This window comes from Propithecus coquereli, unplaced genomic scaffold, assembly GCF_000956105.1.
Source record: "Propithecus coquereli isolate 6110/MARCELLA unplaced genomic scaffold, Pcoq_1.0 Scaffold79, whole genome shotgun sequence".
Taxonomy (NCBI): Eukaryota; Metazoa; Chordata; class Mammalia; order Primates; family Indriidae; genus Propithecus; species Propithecus coquereli.
In genome coordinates, this window is record NW_012154062.1 from 7,017,974 (window position 1) to 7,040,875 (window position 22,902).

General features: G+C 41.1%; 1 protein-coding gene across 5 annotated transcripts in view; it reads right to left on the reverse strand.

The window, feature by feature from the left end:
- Positions 1-6,260: 6,260 nt before the first annotated feature.
- EBF2 (early B-cell factor 2) overlaps positions 6,261-22,902 on the reverse strand; it is a 180,017-nt gene continuing 163,375 nt past the window's right edge. For 4 of the 5 annotated variants that reach the window (XM_012662956.1, XM_012662954.1, XM_012662953.1 and 1 more), the window contains 6 exons: positions 22,222-22,310; positions 20,805-20,870; positions 20,545-20,722; positions 18,410-18,595; positions 10,752-10,919; positions 6,261-6,913 (listed from right to left, as the gene is read on the reverse strand). In XM_012662956.1, coding sequence (XP_012518410.1) covers positions 6,882-6,913; positions 10,752-10,919; positions 18,410-18,595; positions 20,545-20,722; positions 20,805-20,870; positions 22,222-22,310 — 719 coding nt within the window. In that variant the 3' untranslated portion in view covers positions 6,261-6,881. The remainder of the gene's footprint in view (positions 6,914-10,751; positions 10,920-18,409; positions 18,596-20,544; positions 20,723-20,804; positions 20,871-22,221; positions 22,311-22,902) is intronic. The other variant, XM_012662955.1, reaches the window with a different exon arrangement.

Below are 22,902 nucleotides of genomic sequence, written 5' to 3' on the forward strand. Positions count from 1 at the left end.
AAACAATTTTTCTATAAAACAATAGCCGAAAGCAGAGATGCAACAGTTCAATGAAAATAAGAGACAAAATAGAAAATGCTGGGATATAAGCTGGCATAGCTTATGAAAATAGTAAAAGAAAAAAATAAAACCACGTGGGAAATTTAAAGCCACATTATAAGAAACATAAAAGAGGACAAGAGTGAGAAATGTAGCAAGTGTACAAATGTCCTAAGAGTTGAGAACAGAGAGACTATGATGGGTAAGAATGATGGAGAATAGAGATCCAACATATGCACAACTGGCGTCTCCAGCAGGAAGAGCCAGAAGGAAGGAAGAGAGAATATATTTTAATGTTATCAGTAAAGTTTTCAGAAATAAAAGAAGGCTTGAATCTACACATTGAAAGGGAACACTGTCTCTCCGGGGAAAAAATGACACAGAACAATCAACACCAAGATATACCCTGGTAAAGTCACTGGGCTTCGAATATAAAGACAGACTCTCTGGGGCAGACAGACAAGAAGATAAGTAGGCTGACTGTGGGATGGTCCCAGTTTCCATATGTTCTCCAGCCACAATAATTCATGGTGTTCCCCTTCACTCTCAAAAGTGTCATGATTTACACAATAAATTACAGGAGTGCCTTGCTTATATAATGTAAGGGGAAAAATAAAGGGGAATGAGAAAGACAGGCATGGCTCCAGACATTTCCACAGCAACGTTTGTTCAACACTAGAAGATAACTAAAAAAACAAAAACTCTTGTGAAGTCCTCAAAGTGTAGCCCCCCCCCCAAATTTTATACTCAGTCAGCCATTCATATGGAAATAATCTCTTTTCGATATACACAAACCAAGGAGTGTAATTCTCCTGAGTCCTTCTTGAATTAATTGCTGGAAAACAATCTTCCGCTAACCAAGAAAGGAAAGGAGGAACTGTAGTAGTTGTGCCCCAACTTAAACTCATCTCTTTACCTTCCCCCTAAGGTGCTGCTTTCTGCATTCCCTACTTCAGTTAATGATATCACAAAATCTGACTGTGTAACTGGCAAATTGGGAGTTAACTCCCGTCACCCACCCACCCTCATTCTGACATCTAACTAGTCAGTTCGTCCTGTCAAACTGTAAAGCCTTCGAGTCTTTCTTCTTCTTTCTTCTTACCATCTCATTGCAAAGCCTTAGTTCAGGTAGGAATTATTCTTGTTCGGACTATTGCAATAGTCCCCTAATTGCAGGAGCAATTTTAACACATTTCACAGGTGGAACAGGTGCTTACCACCCAGGAAGGATACCAGTTGTAAACAATGGTCCAGCACACTAGTGCTTATCAGCTGTCTTTTGGCCCTTACTGAATTGGTCTCTTTGCCTCTGATATCTACTAACTCCAATCCATAACCCACACTATAGTTATTATGATTTTTCTAAAGTATAAAGTTGAGTAAAATTCATTTAATAGCTTTACACTACCTACAGTATATAGTTCTCCATATGAAGTCTAAACTCTTCAGCATGGTGAACAAGGTCCTTCCAGACCTCGTCCCCACCTTTTTTTTTTTTTTTTTTATTTCAGGGTATTGTGAGGGTACAAACATTATGGTTACACTTTATGTCTTTGCCTCACCCGAGTGCAGGTTAAAGGCATGACCTTCCCCCCCTACAGTGCTCCCCGTGTCCTTTAGTTGCGGATTTACGCCCCCATCCCCCTAATCCCTGGAGAGTATTTCTGCCATGTGATCACCCTAGTGTTGATCAGTTAGTACCAATTTGATGGCGAGTATAAGTGGAGCCCATTCTTCCACTCTTGTGGTGCCTCACTTTGGATACTGGGCTTAAGTTTAATCCAGGAAAGTATAAGAGGTTCTAGATCACTGTCATTTCTTATGATTGAGTAATATTCCATTGTAAACATATACCAAATTTTAATAATCCACTTATGGGTTGACGGGCACTTGGGTTGTTTCCACATCCTTGCAATAGTGAATTGTGCTGCCATAAACATTTGGATGCAGATGTCTTTACCATAGAATGTTTTGTGCTCTTTTGGGTAGATGCCTAATAGTGCTATTGCTGGATCAAATGGTATTTCTATTTTTAGCTCTCGGAGGTATCTCCAAATTCTTTTCCACAGAGGTTGCACTAATCTGCAGTCCCACCAGCAGTGTAAGAGTATTCCTGTCTCTCCACGTCCTCGCCAGCATTTGATGTTTTGGGATCTTTTGATAGAGACCAATCTCACTGGGGTTAGGTGATATCTCATTGTGGTTTTGATTTGCATTTCTCTAATGATTAGAGATGTTGAGCATTTTTTTTTATATGTTTGCTGGCCCCCACCTAATTCTTAAAGTTTCAAATCTCATCACTCTCTCACATTCAGTCCCCTGCAGCCACTCTGAACTTCTTGCAGTTTGGTGAATGTACCAAAGGCTCTCTGAGATTCAAGTGCATGGTTAACAAGTTGTGTCATATCTGGAAAAGGAATGGAATGTATGTTCCCCTAAAAGGCCCAGATTCTGATTCTAGGATTATATCTGAACAACAGAATCCACATGGGATAAGTTCCAGGGCCAAGCAACCTGCCCAACAGGCCACCAGCCAGAGGTCTCTTCTTCACTTCCCTTCCATCTTGACTGTCCTATGTTTGCTAAACAACCAACCACATTATGTTACAGACGTACTTCATCTTTTATTATTATTAGTTGACTTACAAGATAGTCCCTAAGGAGTGGATACTCAAAGAGCTGCCATTTCATATCGTTTGTGACAGACCAGCTCCCTCTCCCAGATGAGAAGGTGGCGCTGCCTTGGGGAATTGGAACCCACTTGTGCAAAAAGCATTTGTTGGGCATCTCAGGGACTGGGTGTGGTGCTCCCCATACAGCATGCAGAATGGGACAGTCCCTGTGCTCATGAGCCTTCAGTCCAAAGTCAAGGCAGACAACAGACCGGAAACAGACAGATGAGCATGAATTATGACAAGGTCATCTGCAGAGTTCAGTTACAGGGAATAAGCTGAGGAAGCGGCATCATCGGGGTCACCGCAGGCCCCCCTGAGTAGATATATTTAAACCAGGGCCCGAAGGATGAGTAGGTACCACCCATGCAGAGATTAAGGGAAAGAATGTTCTAGGGAGAGAGCTCGTCTTTGTTAAGAAAAGCAGAAATACGGTGGCTTTCTCAGTTATGTGGTTGGAAACGGCATCGCATCCACTTACGTATGGAAGGCATAGGAAGATATCTGTGCCTTCACAGAGATGAAATAACCCAATTAGAAGTATACTTGTGAATGTTCTGGTTAAAATCAGGTGGGATCAAATTCCCTAAATGTGCTTTGTAAATTTTTCTTTACGTGTCTCAGTTTTGTCCTTTCCATCTGGAGTGCTCACTACTAACTCTATTCCAAAATTTCTACCATTCGTAGGAGGCCTGGTTCAGCTCTGCCTTCCTCGTAAAAAAGGAAGAACCTTCTCTGACCACCACAACCCTCTGTGCTGTCTTCTCTGAGCTTCTACAGGTACGAGCTACCTTCTGTGTGTCATCTCCTTCCCTGGGCAGGTGTCTTGCTCCTTCCTTGTGATTTAACAATAGGCACCAAGTCTTCGTGCCCCAGCCTGCAATTCTGTACCCAGTGGCCAGTCAAATGATAACATTTGTTCAACTAGCAGTTTCAAATCAGAGTAGACTGCCCACCTTGCTCAAGAATTCCATATGGCCAAAATCCAATGTAGCAAATAGCATCCTTTGAGTTTTGAGTTCCCAATGAAGGAATTTGAACAGATGGATATATAGAGATGAATACATACAGAAAAATGAACTGAAGTCATATTTATTCCCTCCTCTAAGTGAATACCTTAGTACGCTTTCCATGTAAACAAAAGTTATGGTAAGATTTCCTTAGTCAGAGCTCAGGGCCCAGCAGCGATAAGAAAATCCCCAAACTTAATAATTCCCAAACTAAATTCCTACCACTTTGGGGAAAAAAAAAAAAAGAAAAAACCGGCAAAGCTCCAATCCTTTTTACAGTACAAAAATTTTATTTTTTTGTTAGGATAATTTAAAGTTTAAAACTGAAGTAGACATATTCATTTTACAAACAAGATATTCTTTAAGTAAGACCATTAAAAACAGTAAACAAAAAAGCTGTCTTTACAAAAAGCTCTGTGCATAGCAACTTTATACTGTATATAACTGACAAAGCAAAACAATTAAATGAAACTATACAGTTTGAAAATGAGACCTTACTGTACAAAAGGTAGAGAAGATAATGGTTTTTAAACCATGCATATTGAAATGTGCAAAGAAAAACTGAAAAGAATTACAATGCTATAACAAAAAAAAATGAGATAAATAATGAAGTAAATTGTCCCTTTAAATGAAAAATCTTACACAGCTCCTCTTACAAAGATAGGATAGAATTTGTAGTTACCTATAGAAATACTCGTATTCCAAGTGGCACAAAAATAACCCGGGACTGGAATGATTCAATAGCAGTGACTAAAGAGGACAGGGTAGCTTTCTTTTTAATTTATTAGTACACTAAAAATAATCCTTACACACATTTGTACAATTAAATAGATCTGTTGCTGCCAGGGTTCTAGCTGAATGGTCAAGGACGTCTGGTATTTAGTTACACGCATTTTTCGGTGTAAAGCTACCAACAAAGTCTACAATCATTTTGAAGACAGTACTGCACTCATCTTCATGCAAGAGCAAAATTCACAGGTTCTAAAAGCAATGCTACTTAAAAAAACATTTCCTTATGTTGGATTGGCTCAAATCCAGGTCTAAACATGCTTAATTTTGATCTGCCTTCACTTTTGGATGGTGATGTTTCTATTCCGCACATTCTTCCCCTTCCATCGGGTTTTTCACTGGGGAACTTTTCCTTCTGTATATTTTGGTGCTTTAAGCCCTGACAATGAGGGATTGTCAGCAGTAGTTACAAGCATGCCAGGTTTCCAAAACCTTGGATTCTCATGTGCATAGAAAGAATATGGGTCATGTTGGGTAATTGCAGAATGGATTAAGACAGTTGGAGGCTGGATAGGTGTGGACACATCAATGGGGTAAAGAGAAGTGAGGCTGAATTAATGAAGAAGTTTTGCAAAATTGGCTCAGATGTGCTAAAGATGTTTTTCTATGAGTGCTGCGTCAACTTCTAATGTTGAAAGCCCAACCCCAAACCCAGTCTGTGTATAGACTATACTGTGGTGCCAATGAGCCAACAAGGAGAACTCTGACCTGGAAAAAAATGGCATTCATGTTGGCAAGCCTAGTAAGTCTGGATACATCTCTAGCATCACACAGACTCTCAAGAATCCACCACCACCATCTACAGCAAGGTTTTTTTTCCCAAGAGCTAGTCGCAGAAGCATGAAGCGCCCATCAGAGGGCTGGGTAAATGCACTGCTTAGAACACAGATGCTCCTAATCTCTGAATCTCCCAGGAACCTGGATCTCTGTTTCTCTGAACATCAAGAGAGGGGTTTTAGGGCTTTTAACATTCCTCTTCCACTCCCCATTGCATTCTTGCCTGCAAACAGTGTCAAGTGGGATATATGTTTTTTCCAAGAGAGTTGAATGCCATGAAAGGGGAAATTTACAGAGAGAGGAAAGGACTCAAGCATTCTAAGACTGACTTCTTAAGAGTCCATGAAAACAGAGGTGTCTTCTCCAAATCCTGTCTCTCAAGTTCTGTGGGGCTTTATACCTCTGCACTGAACCAGGCAACCAAAGAGGAGGGAGTGTATGGCTCTGTCAGGGACAAATTCCAAAGGGGCCCCTTAGTTAAGTCATGTGGCTTTGGGTCTTCTTGAAGGTGAGCTACTTCTTTCCTTGGGATGCTCAAAGCCTGAGCCACACTAAAACACAGGAATTCTCTGCATTGCTCAGGGGAGAATGTTGAAAGCTAATGTGAATTTTTAAAAAATATTCCCAAAGAGTGAACACCAAAAGGGACATGTGGTGTGATCAGACAGCAGCTGAGAATGAGTTGATGGGTTTGAGTATTTGCGTACATGCATGTACTCAAGTCTCTGTTTCTGCTGTATGTTGCTCTGTAGGAATCTATATAAGTTACACATTCTTGCCCATGAGTCAATAAAATGGTGGAAAAAGAGGGGTACGTAGGATGGGGGATAAGAATCTAGGTAAGTAACTGCAATAATAATCACACACCTTTAAAACTTGTTACTACAGGTTTGCATCATTTTACATCAGGAAGAGAAATTCCTCCCTTCCAAAAAAAAAAAAAAGGGGTCTTAATTTCTACCTCAACTTCTACTTACAATAAGTTACATGTTTATTTATTTAAATAATGGTAAAACATTTTAAAATTTTTCTTTTTTTTTTTTCTTTTAAAGAGATTAAACTATAAGCAAACACACATACAACATTTCATCATTCAATTCAGGTTTCATTTTAAGAAAGTCTTCCATGCTGGTACCCTGTTTTGTTCAATTTTTTTTTCTGCATAAACTAAATTGGTATCTGAAAGGCTTCATAGAAAATAGAAACTTTCAACTTTTTTTTTTCCTACAAAGAAAAACAAATAGTATCCAAAATATTAAGCATTAATCGTTTGCCAATTTTTTTCTTAAATATTTTACAAACATAGGAAGGTGGTTTTCATAATGTTCATAACAAAGAATTGCATTTCTGCTCTTAGCACTGACTACGTCAATGACCTCTTTTGTCCTTGTCCCCAGGAGGGTCAGTTTGTGTAGCCATCATCAGAGCTACCAGGGGACATGAGATGCCGGCTCCTTGCATACCCAAGTTTGTCCATCGTGTTCGTTTGGGGGGCAACACTCTCCCCACTGCAAAGAGCTCATAGTGCTTTCCTCATTATTGGTCCATCAGAGTAAGTAGTTTTGTGCTATAACAAAGCAGTTTTTCCTCTTCTTTACATCGGGGGGACAACAAGTCCAGTCATGGCTGCAAGGAAAGAGTGACACAGGAATGAGACCTTGTACGTTAGAGGGAATGGCAGAGTCATGTGAGGGTGCCCTCAGCTGATGCGGGAACTGATTTTCCACAGGTAGGGTCTCCCAGACAGCCTAGGAGAAGCACTGAAGCCTTATGGAATATGGTTGAAGTTTTGCTTGGGAGGCCAAGAGTGATGTTTTGTTTCATATTAATGAGTTGTGTACCTGAGATAATAGAGGTAAACTAAATCATAATACATGTGTATTTTTATTAGACTAATTTTCAGACCTGTTGCAGATCACTTAGTTGGAAGAAGAAAGGGAACTCTAGGTGCTGACAATCCTCCTTTCCATCCTAGCCTAAATTTGATGAGTTTTTTTGACTAGCTCATCTTGGTACTCGCTGCTGAGGTGTGATGCTCATTCACTAACAAATGCTGATCCACTGGCATGGGAGATTTATTCAGTTCCTAATTTGGGAGTCTCCCCATCCTCTCTCCAAGTGCAGTAATCTAATGTCTCCTCTAAGAGGATGTAGACAATGCCAGTCTGGGCATTTCCCTCAATGTGAGAAATGAACACACAGCTCAATATATTCCTCTGGCTTTGGCTTTTGGACAATGGGCCCATAGAATCTTCACCTCCTTAGAAAATGGCAGCATAGTTTCCTTGCTGGGGATTAACAAATATCATACAAGGATTTTGCTGAGTGGTGCTTACTAAATTTACAAGCAAATGGCTAAAATTCTCTCTCTTGCCAGCCAGTCCTCTCAGGCAAAATTGTCAGCCATCTATTTCCCTGCCCATACAGCCTTTATTGAATGTTTGTGAGATCTGGATTAAGGTCTTACACAGCTAGTAAAGCCTTAATTATTTTTGCCTGTATTACTATATATTGAATCGATGTAACTTTTCAATAAAGGTGGTTCAATTCTGGACACTCCCTGATGATTTAGAGATATAGCAACCCTAGTAATTATCCCAGAGTGTAGGAGTTTTTTCATTTTATTTTTTCTCCTGGAGGGAGCTGGAAAATGAATCAGACACATAGTGTATAATATTATCTTGACAATCTACACTCATCAACTGTAAGTGCCTGATGGATGAGGCGGGACCATGAATGCCGAGGTGTAGTTCTCTGGCAGTAGAATTTGGACTCATGTTCTCAACTGTAACTTCTTGTCTATTGCATTTAAAACTCCTCAGGCCCTTCCTTTTCCTGAGTGCTAAGAGAAGTGCCAAAGGAGCTTATGAAAGGGCAGAGCTACTTGAAGAAAAAGATCCCCTGCATGCTGGAGAACAGCAGATTTTAGATATTTCTTCTCTTCCTAGTCCCACATCTAGACTGGGGAGGGGGTAGATCTCTGCGTGCTGGAGACCCTGACTTTTTGCTTGTAGAAACCACAGCCAACAACAGCAGAGAGTGGATGTTAACTGGAGGAAAAGTAAGCATTTTGGTTGGGGGAGAGGGATGCTTAACTTTGGCCCAGGTGGGAAGTAGCTATGGGAAATGGTGTGAAAGGTAGAGAAGAGGGACAGTGGACTGTCAGAGCACAGGCTCTGGAGTCCAAACGTCTGGGTTCAAGTCATCAGCCACTTGTTTGGCCTTGGACAACCTGCTTAACTAAAGATGGTGATAATGGCATGACGTGAAGGAACCAATTCATGAAAGGCTCTCTGCGTTTGGCAGCTGGCATGTAGCGCTAAGTAACAGCAAGTCTTAGAGAGTGTTGGTTGTGCCTGCTCTCTGTGGATGATTAAGACCATCTCACCTGCCGATAGTGTGGAGAAGAGCCTCCCACCCTGTGATCACATTTGTTGTTCTGGCCCACCTCTCTCTGCAGAGGCAGAGCTCCCAGCTTGTCAGGCCCCTGCAATCCCAGGACTCCTTCATTCAGGGACCACGGAGATTGCATTTAACCTCAGTTTGGTGTCCTCCCTCTCTGCACCTAGAGGTACCTCCTATTGCTGGACATTGAACTTCTGTTCACCTGGTCCAAAGTGGGGAAGAGTAGAGGGCAAGACCTCTGAGGACATCCTCTGTCCTGCCAGACTGTGGAAAATGTCCTTAATTCACAGCCACCTGAGGAGAGCTATATTGATTTTCTTATCATACAGAGGATAATGATGTGCACAAATTCACCTGGAAAAGAGCTGATCCAGGACTCTGGCACACACAGGTGACATCGAGGCTTGTGCTCATCCAGGGGTTCAAACTCTGTAAGGTTCTCCTCTGTTTCTCCACATCACTTGATACTTTCACAGTTCTTTGCAATTTGTTTAAGGCTATGACCCTAAATTGGCAGGTACTGCTTCTTTTCTTTTCCTTCTCCACCTTCCCCTCTTCCTCCTTTTTAAGGTTCAAATCACCAGAGAAATTTGGAGGGAACTGTCTGTTGGATCCAAAAGAGGCTTGGGACTGCGCAGTGATGAAGCTAGAGCCTGTGCCTACGTGGAACCAAGTCGTGGCTCCTACACACATGGTCAAGAAGCCCAGCTCAGCCACACCCCATCAGCCTGACCAGAAGTTTGCATGGCTGGGGACCCTGGAGAGGGTCTCCTGCCTATTTCCGCTGCTCCCACAGGGAACCCCAGGATGGCCAGGTACAGCTGCCTTTCAACTCTTTGGGCTGATTAAAACCTGACTTTGGTAACACGCATTGGGCAGGTAGCAAGATGCAGAGTGGGGATTACTGGCTGTCCTGGCCACTCTAGAGGGAGAAGAGCCCTCTCTGCTTCCTCATGGCAGAGGAGGGCTGACAAGTAGAGGTTGAGTGACCCTTTAAGTGAAACTGAATGTATTTGCTGAGTTTCCAGGAAAAGGCGGCATCCCTCCTGCCAGTGTGGAGGAAAGCCTGTGCTCCCTGAGATCTGTTGGGCCCTCTACTTGGTTTAAGGTCCATGAATAAAACCACAGAACTTGGAAACATCATCACCAAAATGGTTATGGGGAAGGAAGATACAGTGACTATTCAGCCATTGTGAGAAAGTTCTGGGCACGTCCCCTAATGATGGGAGGGAAACCACTTGTGTCTGAGACTCAGGGCAGGTGGACTGAGCCTGTTTCTTTGTCAAGTTAGTTAACTTCAAGGAGATGCCATCAGTAGGATGGGACAGGCCTCCCAGGTGGCCCAAGCCACGAGGCAGATCCCATCCCCCCATATCACACTTCGCTGACCTCAGGGACTGAAGTCTGAGGGATTACCTGAGCCTCTGCTCTTCCTGGCTTTACCCGATGCAGTTCATCATGTTTTCATACCAAGATGCGAGGAACGCCTAAAAACAATGTGGGGTGCCAGTGAGCCCCACTGCTCAGCAATTTGCTCTTTTGCCATCAACTACCTCCCCTCCACCATGTCATTTTATATTTTAGGATATTGCTCAAAAATGAGTTTGACAGGTGATATTAATTTTCATTCTTAAAAACAGTGTGCCTTTTTCCTTTCTTTCCTCCCCTACCCCTGATCAGGCACCTGCTATCAATTTGACCAGAATTCTCAGAACTTGCTGGTTCTTCCTGATGGCTTCTGTCTATACTTGCCAAGGGAACGTGTATGCACCAGAGGATGGGAAACAGTGGAATGGCGTTGTAGCCAGCACTCCTAGATTGTACATCTGGCTCTACCACGGTTGATTCTACGACCTGCAGGGTTTGCCAACGTCTCTGTTTCCCGCCATCTTGCTTTGAGACACAGCACTAGCCCGGTTGTACTCCACACCTCAGGGTGAAAACCCCAGAGCATCACTTTGCAGGTGAACGGCTGGAGCTACGACCTGATGCTGTGCTGTTTACTCTTGCTCGGTGGCACATGGGCCACACTCACCCCCGAAGTGGTACCTCTGCTTACCTCTGAATCCGTTTCCATTGCCGCTGGAGCAGGCAGGGGAAGGGGAGCCCTGGGGCCTGATGACAGGGGCAAAGGCACTCTTCTGTTTGACAGCAGGAAAAACTGAAGAGGAAAATGGGAGGATGGAGGACGTGCTGGAAGATCCAACGGTGGGACTCGATGACATGACTGGAAAGCAAAGGCACAATCATCGTTTAGCAGGGGCTCGTCCGGAAATTAAGGTCTTTCTCCAGTACACACACTTGGCACACAGTTACTGAGAAATTATTAATTTCCAGGCATTGATCCAGATTGCCGAGATTAAAAAAAAAATTGAACATGACAACATTCCCACCCTGTCCAGTGGGAGGAGCATACAACTGCTAATACAGTAATGATCCTATTGGAGGAGTGTACACAACGCTAAGGAAGCAGCAAGAGGTGGTATTGGGACAGGTCTTAATTCGTGAGTAGAAGCTTGGCAAGAGAAGACAGACACCCAATGTGCCTGAAAAAAAAAAAAAACCATCCAATCTACCCAGCAATGGAAACTGCTTTTTCACCCTCAAAAGAAGTCCTATCTGGGAGTTATGTGCCTCTCTGGTAACTCCTATGACTCTGGAGGTTTGGCCCGGAGGGTTATATATCTTCTCTGAAAGTGCCATCTCTGTGGGCCACTTCCTCATTAAATGTAAAAGTTTATTAACATGTAGAGGATTGTTTCTCTCCCCCTGTACTTTCAGGGCTCCTGGGAAATAAAACTACAAGTCAGCCTCCCCTGACATAATGTTTAGGGAAAAAAACACCACTATTAACATTAAAATGACTTAAGGGAAGCCAAAAGCTAAATGTCACAATTTCCAAGAAAAATAAAGGCAATTTACACAATGAAGTGCCCCACCAAGTTACATCATGTGAGAAGATAATTCTATCTTCGACTTGCTCAGGAAAGGGGTAACCTAGAGTTCACAAGTTTTAGGGACTCATTTGACCATAATCCCCAGAATTCGGAACTGTCCAAGTCCCATGACTTGGTAAAAGAATTATTGGAGGCCCACGGCAAAGCCCAGAATGAAAGTGCGATCCTGAGTGAGCCTTACAATTGAAAGACCAAGCGCAAGGTGAATTGAAGATTAAATGTTCTGATACCCTGTGGAAGACTGCACCCTTGTTTCCCCTCCCAATAAAAGTGTACTTTGAGCTATGTTCATTCCACTGCATGGATAAAGCACTCATACAGCACACCTCCAATATGATGTCTGCCACAGCAGAACCACAATCCAAAGACTTCAAAACAAGAGCTTTCTCTAAAAACTACTTGTCCTTAGGTAGCCCTGATTTAAAGAGCTAGCAGAAGGACATATCTGAATGTATCACTCTTTCCTCAAAGAAAAAAATTGGAAAGGAGGACAAAGTTCTAGAAGAATCTCATGTAATACTTGAAGATGTAAATGAATAGAAAATGGGGCTAATTCAGTCTAATAAGATGAGATACAGGGTTAAGCATTTAGGAGGGGGTCATATTTTAGGAGGGGGTCATATTCAGAGCTCCAAAGAAACAGCGCCAATTAAATAGAAAACACCACCACCTCTCCCCTTTCTCAGAGGCCAAAGAAAAGCTGAGACTCAGGAGGCCCTGAACTTGACCCTGCTATTTTATGTGACCCATGCGGGCCCCAAAATGGTGCCTTGGTTTCCATGTCTACAATAGCAGAACCACCACGATCAAGGAGGTTTTTATAACGTGAATTAGACATTCACACACATATTCAATCCCACTTAGATTCAGCACATGGCTCACTTGTACAGAAAATGTTTTTGTGACAACAAATGCCAACCTAAAGTGCAATTCCTTAGATCAAAAATGGTTGCCTCTCCGTGGAAGAGTCGTCATGTCACAGTTTTAATTTAAAATGTAATGCAATTATTATAAAAATCCTAAAAGGAACTTTGATTTGTATATTTCAACAATTACCATGTTTACCTGTTTTTTTTAAAGTAGTAAGGGGGGCACTTAACAGATATCAAAATGTTGATAAATTGAGACAAATCTTTAGAGCAAAACAGAGTCCAGACAGACCTGGGTATACATGAGAATTAATAAAGGTGACATTTATATTAGTGGGCAAAAAAATGCATGGAAAAATACACTAACCATTTGGAGGCTAAATTTAGAGCACTTCCTTACGTTAAACACCAAAGTAAATCTAAGTAGATTAAAGAGTTGTTTGTAAAAGCAAAATTGTAAAAGTGCTAGTAGAACCATAAGGCAGGTTATATAGTTTACATAATCCTTTCAACCTCAAAGCCTAACTAGAAGCTCATAAGACAGATTTGCCACATAATGAAAAACTTCTGTAGCACATACAAAAAAGGCAAATGACAAATTAAGAAAAATATTTGCAAACCTTTAGATATGTTCATATCCTCAATAGCTAATAAGTTTTCATAATTAGAAAAACACCCCAATAGACAAATGGAAAAAGGACATACAAAGTCAGAAAAAAGAGAAATGAAAATGTCCAAGAGACCTATACAGAGACACTCAAACTGATTAGTAATAAAATGTTAATGAAAACAGTAACAAGATGTTATTTTCCACTTACTAACTGGGTAAAGATTAAGAAAAAATTAACAGGGCGGGGAAACATACTCTTTCTTTTCTGAGGGGAGAATTAACCTCTCTGGAGGGACTTTGGCAATATATATCAAAGTATTTTAAAATGTGCCTATCCTTTGACCCACTAATTTAATCTCTAGAAATTAATTCCAAGGAGATAATCATGAATGTGCCAAAAATAATAGATCCAAGGGCATTTTTATAGTAATGAAAAATTGGAAAATAACTTAAGTGACCCACAATAGGATAAATTATATTATGCCCGTACAATAGAATGCTATGCAAACATTAAAACATTATAACATTGTAAACTAATATTTAATCACATGGAAATATGTGCCCCTCATATGAAAAGAGATTACATAATAACATACATCAAATCCATCTTTCTTTTTAAAAATGCACATAGCAAAAGTCTAGAAGGATGCATTATATATCCAGACTTTCGATGATGGTATCTCTGACTGATGTGATTATGACTATCCTCAAATTTATTCCTTTTACTTATCCCTATTATCAAAGTTTTCTCCCATGAATGTGTAGGAGAAGCCAGTAAAAGCCATTACATCTTTCAAAAGGGAAGAAATAGAAATAATAAGTATAATCCTTAGCAATGAGCATAATAGATTTTTTTGGTTTTTTTTTTTTTTTGAGACGGAGTCTCACTCTGTCACCCTGGGCTAGAGTGCAGTGGCATCATCCTAGCTCACTGCAACCTCAAACTCCTGGGCTCAAGTGATCCTCCTGCCTCAGCCTCCGGTGGTGTGTACCTGTAGCTAGAGTCAGCACTACAGGTGCACACCACCACACCTGGCTAATTTTTCTATTTTTAGTAGAGACGGGGTCTCCCTCTTGCTCAGGCTGGTCTCGAACTCCTGCCCTCAAGCCATCCTCCTGCCTCAGCCTCCCAGAGTGCTAGGGTTATAGGGGTGGGTCACCGCGCCTGCCCAGCTTTTTTGAATAATGATAATTTTCCCCTCTTAAAATTTTACTGCCTATAAACAAAGTTGTTTGCTAACCCTTCTGATACAAAAAAAGACACTAATTCTCAAATTCCTGGGAAAAGCTTGATGATTATTGTCAACTTTGAAAGCAAGCATCGTTCCTACTATTTGTTCTCCATTCTTAGGACCCAAGTCTGCAGCACAAGATTTTATGGAGCCTACCTTCCAACTGTGGCTTTGGGAATTTTACCGCTTCCACCCTGTCCTCCTCTGATCTCATGGCAGAATCCCATTAGCTGTACATCACAGCAGACACTGCGGTTTTCAAACTATTATCTATCCATGCCTGGAAGTCTATCCTAAAGTTAACAATGGCTATCTCTGCATAAAATAGAGTGCATCATTTTTCTTTTCACCTACATACGCTTTGCAAATTATCTATCGTGAGACTATGAACTATTGTAATAAGAATTTTTTTCCAAAAAAGTGCAATCAAAATGTTAAAAAGACATTGTTTCTTTTGATCAGAGCATACTTTCTTTTAAAAATTATTTTCATGTATAATTATATATTAAGCACATTGTTTTCATATGTGCTATATTTTCTATAATAATCATTTAATATTTTATAATAGAAAGTACCTCACTATTTATTTTTGAAAATATAAAAATATCGAAGCCCAGGGCACTGTCACTGACTCTGTAAGTGAAGTAGGAGTCCTTGAGGTCGGGTCACAGGTTGGATTCCTGCCTGTGTGGACTCTGTCCAAACTGTGCATTGGCTTGGTGGCTGTTCTGCTTTGGAAGACATGGTCCCCCGTGGGTGTTGCAGGCTTGTTGAGAAGACCGTCTTTGGGGACGGCAGAAAGCACCATTTTAGGAAAGTTGATCACACATATTTCCAATTGAGAATTTCTCTGGACATCTCTCTGTATGGACAGAGGCCAAAGTAAAGGCAAGCACATCTGGCCCAGAAATCTATGTGAACATGGGGAGTTAAGGAAAAACCACTTTTCTTCTTACAAGGATTGATTGGCTTACACGGTCCCAGCTGGAACTCACCGGGCACATATCCTCCTTTGCATTGAGCCATTGCATTTGTTGGCGCTAAGGGGTCTGTCAGCATTTCATTATAACCCCCTATTGTCAGGGGTTTAGAATTCAGCCATAAAAAAACTTGCACTGAGCTGGAACTTGGCACACTGCTACCGCCAGGAAGTGAAGTTTGTATGTAAAATTGAAAAAACATCTGTTTGGCCATTTTGGAAGTAGTGTGAGAGCAAAAGCAGTAAAGATGCAGGTTTTTGATACTCTACATTGGCCGTAATACAAGTCGAACTTGACCGAGAGGCTTGGCTCTATTTCTTTTTAAATGTCTCTGGCAGGTGATGGCTCTGTGGCATGGTCCAGCCATGTCAGATGCATTGAAAATATAAAAAGAAAAGTCATAGGAATGTGTTTTCAGACACAAGCAACAGAAATGACATAAGGTTTTCCCCTGGGCTTTTTAAAATATTTTCCGGAGAAGTTAAGACTTTGCTGGTTAGAAATACGGGTCAGGTGCTATTGTAATGAACTCCACTGGGTATTCAGTAGGAGAATTTGACTGTAATGAATGCACGGTTTGGAATCCCATTCCCAGTCTGCAACTCCTTCAGACCCTACCTCCGAAGGCGAAGGAGCGAATGATCACACCAGATACAGCAGGAGCTGGGGGAAAGTCCTCTCCAATCTTTCCCTCTCCTGGTTGAGCAAGGTGTGTTCCCCATTTCTTTTTCCTATTCTATGTATGCTGTCTTGTTTTAAGTGGTGATTTGAAGATTTGGGGTGGTGTTATACTTCTTGTGGCAGTGGGTTTAGGTGGCCACGAAAGGACAGTGGAAGGAAATTGCCACATGCTAGAATGGGAAGGGGTTCCTCCCTACTCAGAGAATTATCTAGTAAGAAACATTAAGTAATTAACACCCAACTGGGCATTTTCATTCATCTTTTCTTTCTCTCTCCTCTCCCCACAACTACACTTCATACTGTATTATTAACTTACCATTTTTGACCTACAACTATTTCATGTGGTTCAACCTAATGCATACAAAAATGTGTGATTGAACCATATGAAATTGTCATTTTTGTAGATCAAAAATAGTCAAATAGAGGAAATTTCATATGGTTCAGCCTAATAATACATCATTGTAAATATACTGAATATTTCTTTCATTATCGAATAATTTAAAAACCTGGTATTCTAAGTCTGATGACATGTGTTCGAGTCCCATTTTTACTATTTACTGCCTATGAATCCTTGAGTAAGCCATTTAATAACCACCTCTTACAAGGGAATGTGACAATGGTAATTATCATATCCATGCCACAAGTTTATTGTGAGGATCTGGCTGGACTCTGGACGTGGACATGGTTTTTAAGTTGTAAAAGAGAATGCAATTTTTAATTAATCATATTGTCGACACCGTTATGTAACATTATTTATGCAGTGGATCTCTTGCCATCGCATCACTGATGGGGTTGTTAAAAATGTGGCCCCTTTAACCACACTGGGCACCTTCTCCATGCGTAAGCAAGGAAAAGACTTCTCCAAGATCCCAGCAACAGAAGTATCCACATTTCTGAGCTACATAAACAAATAACATGTGGACATAAAACCTTATAACAAATAGTATTTCTCTCTTTGCTTCACTATCTTGTAAACTCAGAACCAAATTAATGGCCACCTTGAATAGATCAAATGGCATTCGTGCTTACTCTTGGATTTACCTAATTTTCCTAAACATACTTTTTTATCTGTTTCTTATTAGATTCTGTTTTATAGATTCACATTCCCCATTTGACTATGATGATTCCCCAAAACATTTTTGAAACACGGTAAGGTGAAAACAAGTAAAGAAACAAATCAAGCAATCGTTTGTTTCCCTAGACCACTCTAGCCTAATTCATCTGGGCCACTGACAAGACACAAAACTCGTATCTTTATAGCAACAAGATTGTAGTTGTACTAGAAGAACCTCTACTACCCCTTTGCTACTTGGAACTGTATTTTTATCACAGTGCATAGCACTGAGTGCATGAATTGAACCAATAACCCAGAAATAACTCCTGGGCGTGTCCCCCCAGGGAGCCACAGGGCCAAAGGCTGTGAAAGGCAGCCTCTGTGCTATGTGGCTTCCTACACCGTGGCAGACATGGCTATGTGCTGCCCTTGACAAGTCCTTGTTCCCGGCACATGGGGAGCACTCTGGGCGAAAGGTGTGCAAGCTGCAGAACCTTGCGACAAGACCTAGCATTTCTAGAACACTCCACTCAATCACCCAGACTCTCCATGTCAGCTTATCCCTGGCCTGAAGTATTCCCTACGTAGGTTTGAAAAACACACACTCTCTCAGGCTCCTGGGACCATTGTGTAAGCTCCTGGCGTAACCCCCAAAGCAACCCAAAGGAGTGTTCCCAACTTCCCAGAGCAGGGACTTCGCTGCTAGACCATAGATTAAGATGAAGAGTTTCTGTCTCAATATATCACAGGATTGCACGAAGTCAACTTCCACCCCTCTAGAGGTACTGGAGGGAGGGGAGAGCCAGGTCACCAAGTAAAAAAGTAGCATGGTGTGATACACAAAATAACTCAAAGGCATCAATTCTGTGCCCAAATTCCTGCACTGCTATATTCTAGCCGTGTGATCGTGGGCAAGTCAGTTAACTGTCGTGCACTACAACTTTCTCGCCTGTAACACGGAGATGATACTACTGGCCTTGTGAAGTTCTTAGTAAGATTAAATATTACATCTGAAAGTGCCTAATGAAGGGTGCACATATTGTTAACTGAAATGGAACCTTAATTCGTCACTCCTGTCTACACAAGCTACACATCCGCTTTTTCTATAAGAAGGGAATCGTTTCATTCCTTTCCTTTCCCCAGAAGTCCTTAAGTAACCACATGAGCCAAAGTCCAGCTAAGGGAAAAGAAGGAAAGGCAGGAAGGACTTCCCATCAGGAAATTAGGCTGCTTCCCGACACGTTAGGAAGATCTAAGAATGCAACTTTTCCCCCAAAAGCTGAATAGTAAGCCCTGGAGACAGAGAAGCGTGGCGGGGCAGAGGAGGCACTTACTTCCATAAGGGGAGCCTGTGGGTGAGCCGTTTAGAAATCCCGGTGAGCCTGGCACGCCCAGGTTGGCCATGGGGACGTTGCTGTAGCCGTTCATACTGTTGCTGGAGGTACTGTAATTCGACTGCTGAGGCGTGGAGCTGGACGAGTATCCCCGCGGAGAGATGCTGCTTGTGTTGCGGATGTACCCTTGAGGAGAGGGAAAACCCAGGTGACTCAGCTGGAACACACAGGTGGCTCGCACAGGTCCACACTGGCCCAGGCTGTAGGACAGCACCTGTCGCCACGAGCAGTGGTGGCAAGTCTGCAATCCGTCTTCAGCCTTTTATATCTTCCTCTCTTTCCCACGCACACAAGGCTGTGTCCCTCACATTGCCCCCCTCCTCCTCCTCCTCCAGACCTGCACCCGGCACCGCCAGCTCACACCTAGGAGTGAATGACCAATGGCAGTGAGCAGTGCCATCTCCTGAATCGTATTTCACAGGACACTGGGGTCCCGTGACACATAATTGGTGTCACTGAGAAAAGCATTCTGCCGTCACGTTGAGCTGGGCAGATAAGTACTGTAGCCATTTCTTGAAGATTCACATATGAAAGGCCTAGATCTGAAATAAACTGGTTTAACTTTGCTAACCTAGTCTTTCCCAAATTTAACATATCACAGCAACTTTTGTGGAGGATAAAGGGAAAAGGTACCCTAATAACATCTCCAGGGCCACTTGTAGTTTATGGAACACGGTTTTGGAAATGTTAGTTCAAAGTCACTGCCATGCGCTATGTGGGAGTGAGGATCATTTTCATGTAAAAAGCATTGATGAGTTCATCTCAATGTGCCGTTCCTTGACCTAGGACTTCGAGGCATCAGCGACTGAGGGGAGGGGGACACACTCCGTGACTGGGATGGGAGAAGGAGTAATGTCTTCCCCAGACTTCTGAAACCCCAGCACAGACACCTAATCTATCCTGAAATAAATCACTCTGGACAACTGTTTCTAACACTATTTAGGAAACAACCCAAATTTATTGCCAAACGAAAAAGAATTTGATATATGGTCCATGGGTCGGTCCCATGTCTACCAAAAAACAAAAAAAGAGAGAGAGAGTAATAATATATCCCATCTACTCTTTTGTAAGAACAACTCACCCTGGACAAAAGAATGAGGAATTTTCTTCCAATGGATGAATGAAATTAGAAATAAAATTATCCCCAGGTTAGGGACATAATTAGGAACATTTGCTCCTTTTAAAAAATGATTTATGAAAAACTTAGACTTTAATAAGATCAACCTCAATGAAAAAAATTCTTTACATGATATTCTTTATATATATGTAAAAGCACAGTTGACTGTATAAGTTTGTTGTATATATACCATCTATGAGATAACATAAAATAGAAGACACAAAATAAAACCAAGCCATTCACTCTTGGTTACCAGGAGGGGAGATCTGAGTAGAATAATAGCAATAATCAGCCTCTTTCTATTATGAAACCTGATTGTCACAGCAGCAGAAGTATAAATTTTTTTCACTTACTACCTATTAGCCTAGTTTCCCTAAGCCCAACCCCTCTAAATTCATAGTAGTCAGTCTTATCCTTAAATGTTTCCAGTCAATGAGATTCTACCTGGTACCTAAAAAGCTCAAAATCCAATATGGTATCATCTATAATGTTGAAATAATCCAATCTATGATTGCATTGCTTATCTGGGAACACACTCTGTTTGATGGCATAGGACTGAGGTTCTGACTTCTTCCACTCCTTTTGTTTTTGTGTGTGTGTGTGTGTGTGTGTGTGTGTATTTTTTGAGACAGAGTTGCACTCTGTCACCCAGGCTAGAGTGCAGTGGCATCATTACAGCTCACTGCAATCTCAAACTCCTGGGCTCAAGCGATCCTCCTGTCTCAGCCTCCTGAGTAGCTGGACTATAGGCGTGTGTCACCATGCCCAGCTAATTTTTCTATTTTTTGTAAAGACAGGGTCTTGCTCTTATTCAGCTGGTCTCAAACTTCTGACCTCAAGCAATCCTCCCACCTTGGCCTCCCAGAGTGCTAGGATTACAGGCATGAGCCACTGCAACCCAACCAGAACCAACCTTTTAAATATATAAGATGCATTTGGACTTTGAGAAAGGTGGTACCTTGGTTATTTCCTTGTGTTGACTCTGAGATGCTGACCCCGAGCTGGCTGCCGTAGGAGTTAATGCCCATCATGCCCCCATGGGCTGGGGAGCTGGAGAGAGCTGGAATCTGGCTGGGATTCCTGGGGACGCTGTAGAGGGCTTCGGCAATGTCTGCGGCTCGCTTCAAAATGATGTCCTACAAAATGGCAGGTGGAGGTGAGCGTTTTATCCAGCCTGAAGGGTCAAACGCAACAGGGTGTAAGATGTGAGCGTCTAACCTGGTTATTGTGTGGTGTGCCATAGAGGGCCTCCACAAGATCTGCAGCTCTTTTCAACAGCATTTCCTGGAAAAGAAAAGAGAGGGCGGGGGTACGACTAAAGGCAAAATACAAAATGGCAAACAAAAGAAAATTACAAATAAAAACCAGGAGTCCTCACACCCTCCTTCCCCCAAATGGAAATAATTAGCCAAGAGGTTCTATATTTGATTTGATAGGTAGATTATAATTCAAATATATATTTTTATAAATATATATCTACATGAAATTCCCCTCTATAAAATAGCTCCATAAATGGTTGTGCTGCCAAAGCAAAAAACAACCAAATTGAGGGTGAAGTTGGTTAAAATTAATAATGTCACGGAAGTCCTATTAAAAACTACTTTCAGACCATTCTATTAAAAAATACACTACTCTAATTAACCAAATATTCTTAAAATGATTGATGGACCTGCTTTTAGCTGCTTGCCAAGGAGTTGTCCAGAGTACTGAAATTATCTTGGCAATGCCTTTTGTAAAATTTTCTTCTAATAAAGATGAATTCTTTCAATAATATTTCCCCCTGTTCACTTTAAGCAGAGAGAATTAGTAATCACTAATCCCTTCCCTCTCATTTTGTCTTTTCCACCTCCTGTTTTTTACAGCCTTTTAAATTGCTATTAACCTACTTTCCAGGTATCATCTAATTTAATGGTGGGGCTGGGGATTTTTCCAGGAAAAAATAAAGGTGTGATGTAGAAGCAACTGTGGTAAATTTTACGCACAGTACCAAAAAGAGAACACAGCGTTTTTATAATTTGTGTCTGTAACGTACAAATATAAATGTAAAAATTAATAGTTTCTCATTAGTTGAATGACAATAAATTGATGTACCTTTTAAATAAAGAACGCTGACATCATGGGCAAGATTAATAATGTAATTTTCACAAGCAGGTTCATTTAAAACTGATGCATTTCATAAAAATTTCATAGAAATTTCATGTCATAAAGACATTTCCTCTTCATTAAATACCTATGTACATAGTAGGCCTTCAATGAATAATTAATTGATTGTGGATTAATGGGCCCTTGCGATTATGGGTGAATAAAATCATATTTAAATACAAAGGAGTGGGAGCTTCCACATCTAAGCAATTATGCAAATATTTATTTTTGTAAAGTTGGCAATGTTTTATCAGCTGAATACGCCTGTAGTATATCTGTTTTATAGGCCCACGTTTTCAGACTCCCCATTTCCTCAGAGATTAATCATAATATATTTCATAGTTAGTAGGTATTTTATGAGCGTTTTGTATCTAAAACTTAGCCAAATTGCAAGGCCTAATTAATTTTAATGGGGCTTAAATGGCTGAATTTGTCTAAGTTTGCTGAAATTCTACAGAAAGGTTTCCACATGTCAGTTTCCAAAGCATTTTACCTTAGCTAATCTCTCAGGATCTCCAGGGTGCCTGGGGATGACTTTCTGCAGTCTCTGGAAGCCATAGTCTATGGTGGGTTCATTTAACGCTGAAAGATAAATATCTTCTCCTTCAGTATATGTCCCGGCCATAAAGCAAACCTGCTAATTAAGTCTTCCACCAGTAATAGAAAAATTCCGATACTATCTATTAAGAATCAATACATAATGGATGCAATCACTTAGGGTTTTTTGCTATTGACATTGATTAATTCACACATAAATTTGGAATTTACAGTAATTTTATGTTTTTCCATTAGAATAACATTTCAAAATTTCAGGATTATTACAATTCTCTTATCCTTTCTGCCTAAATGCACATACTCATAATTCGCTGCTCACACTCAAATAATAAAAAAAAATTATATAATTAACCATATCCCAATTTCTTATGATGATAATAAACTACCTGTATAGTCTCCTCTCTCCTTCCTCTCTTCTCTTTCCCAAGTATGCCTTTATCACCTATTAATTCTTCTAAATATTACTTTTCATAATAATGCTCAAATATATACATTTATACATATACAAACCCTCTAGGAGTTGATTCTCATGAAACACTGTTCTTATGCACAATGCTCTTTCACAATTGTAATTATATTTAGTTACACTTCCATTTTTAATAGGCCCTGCCACTATTCC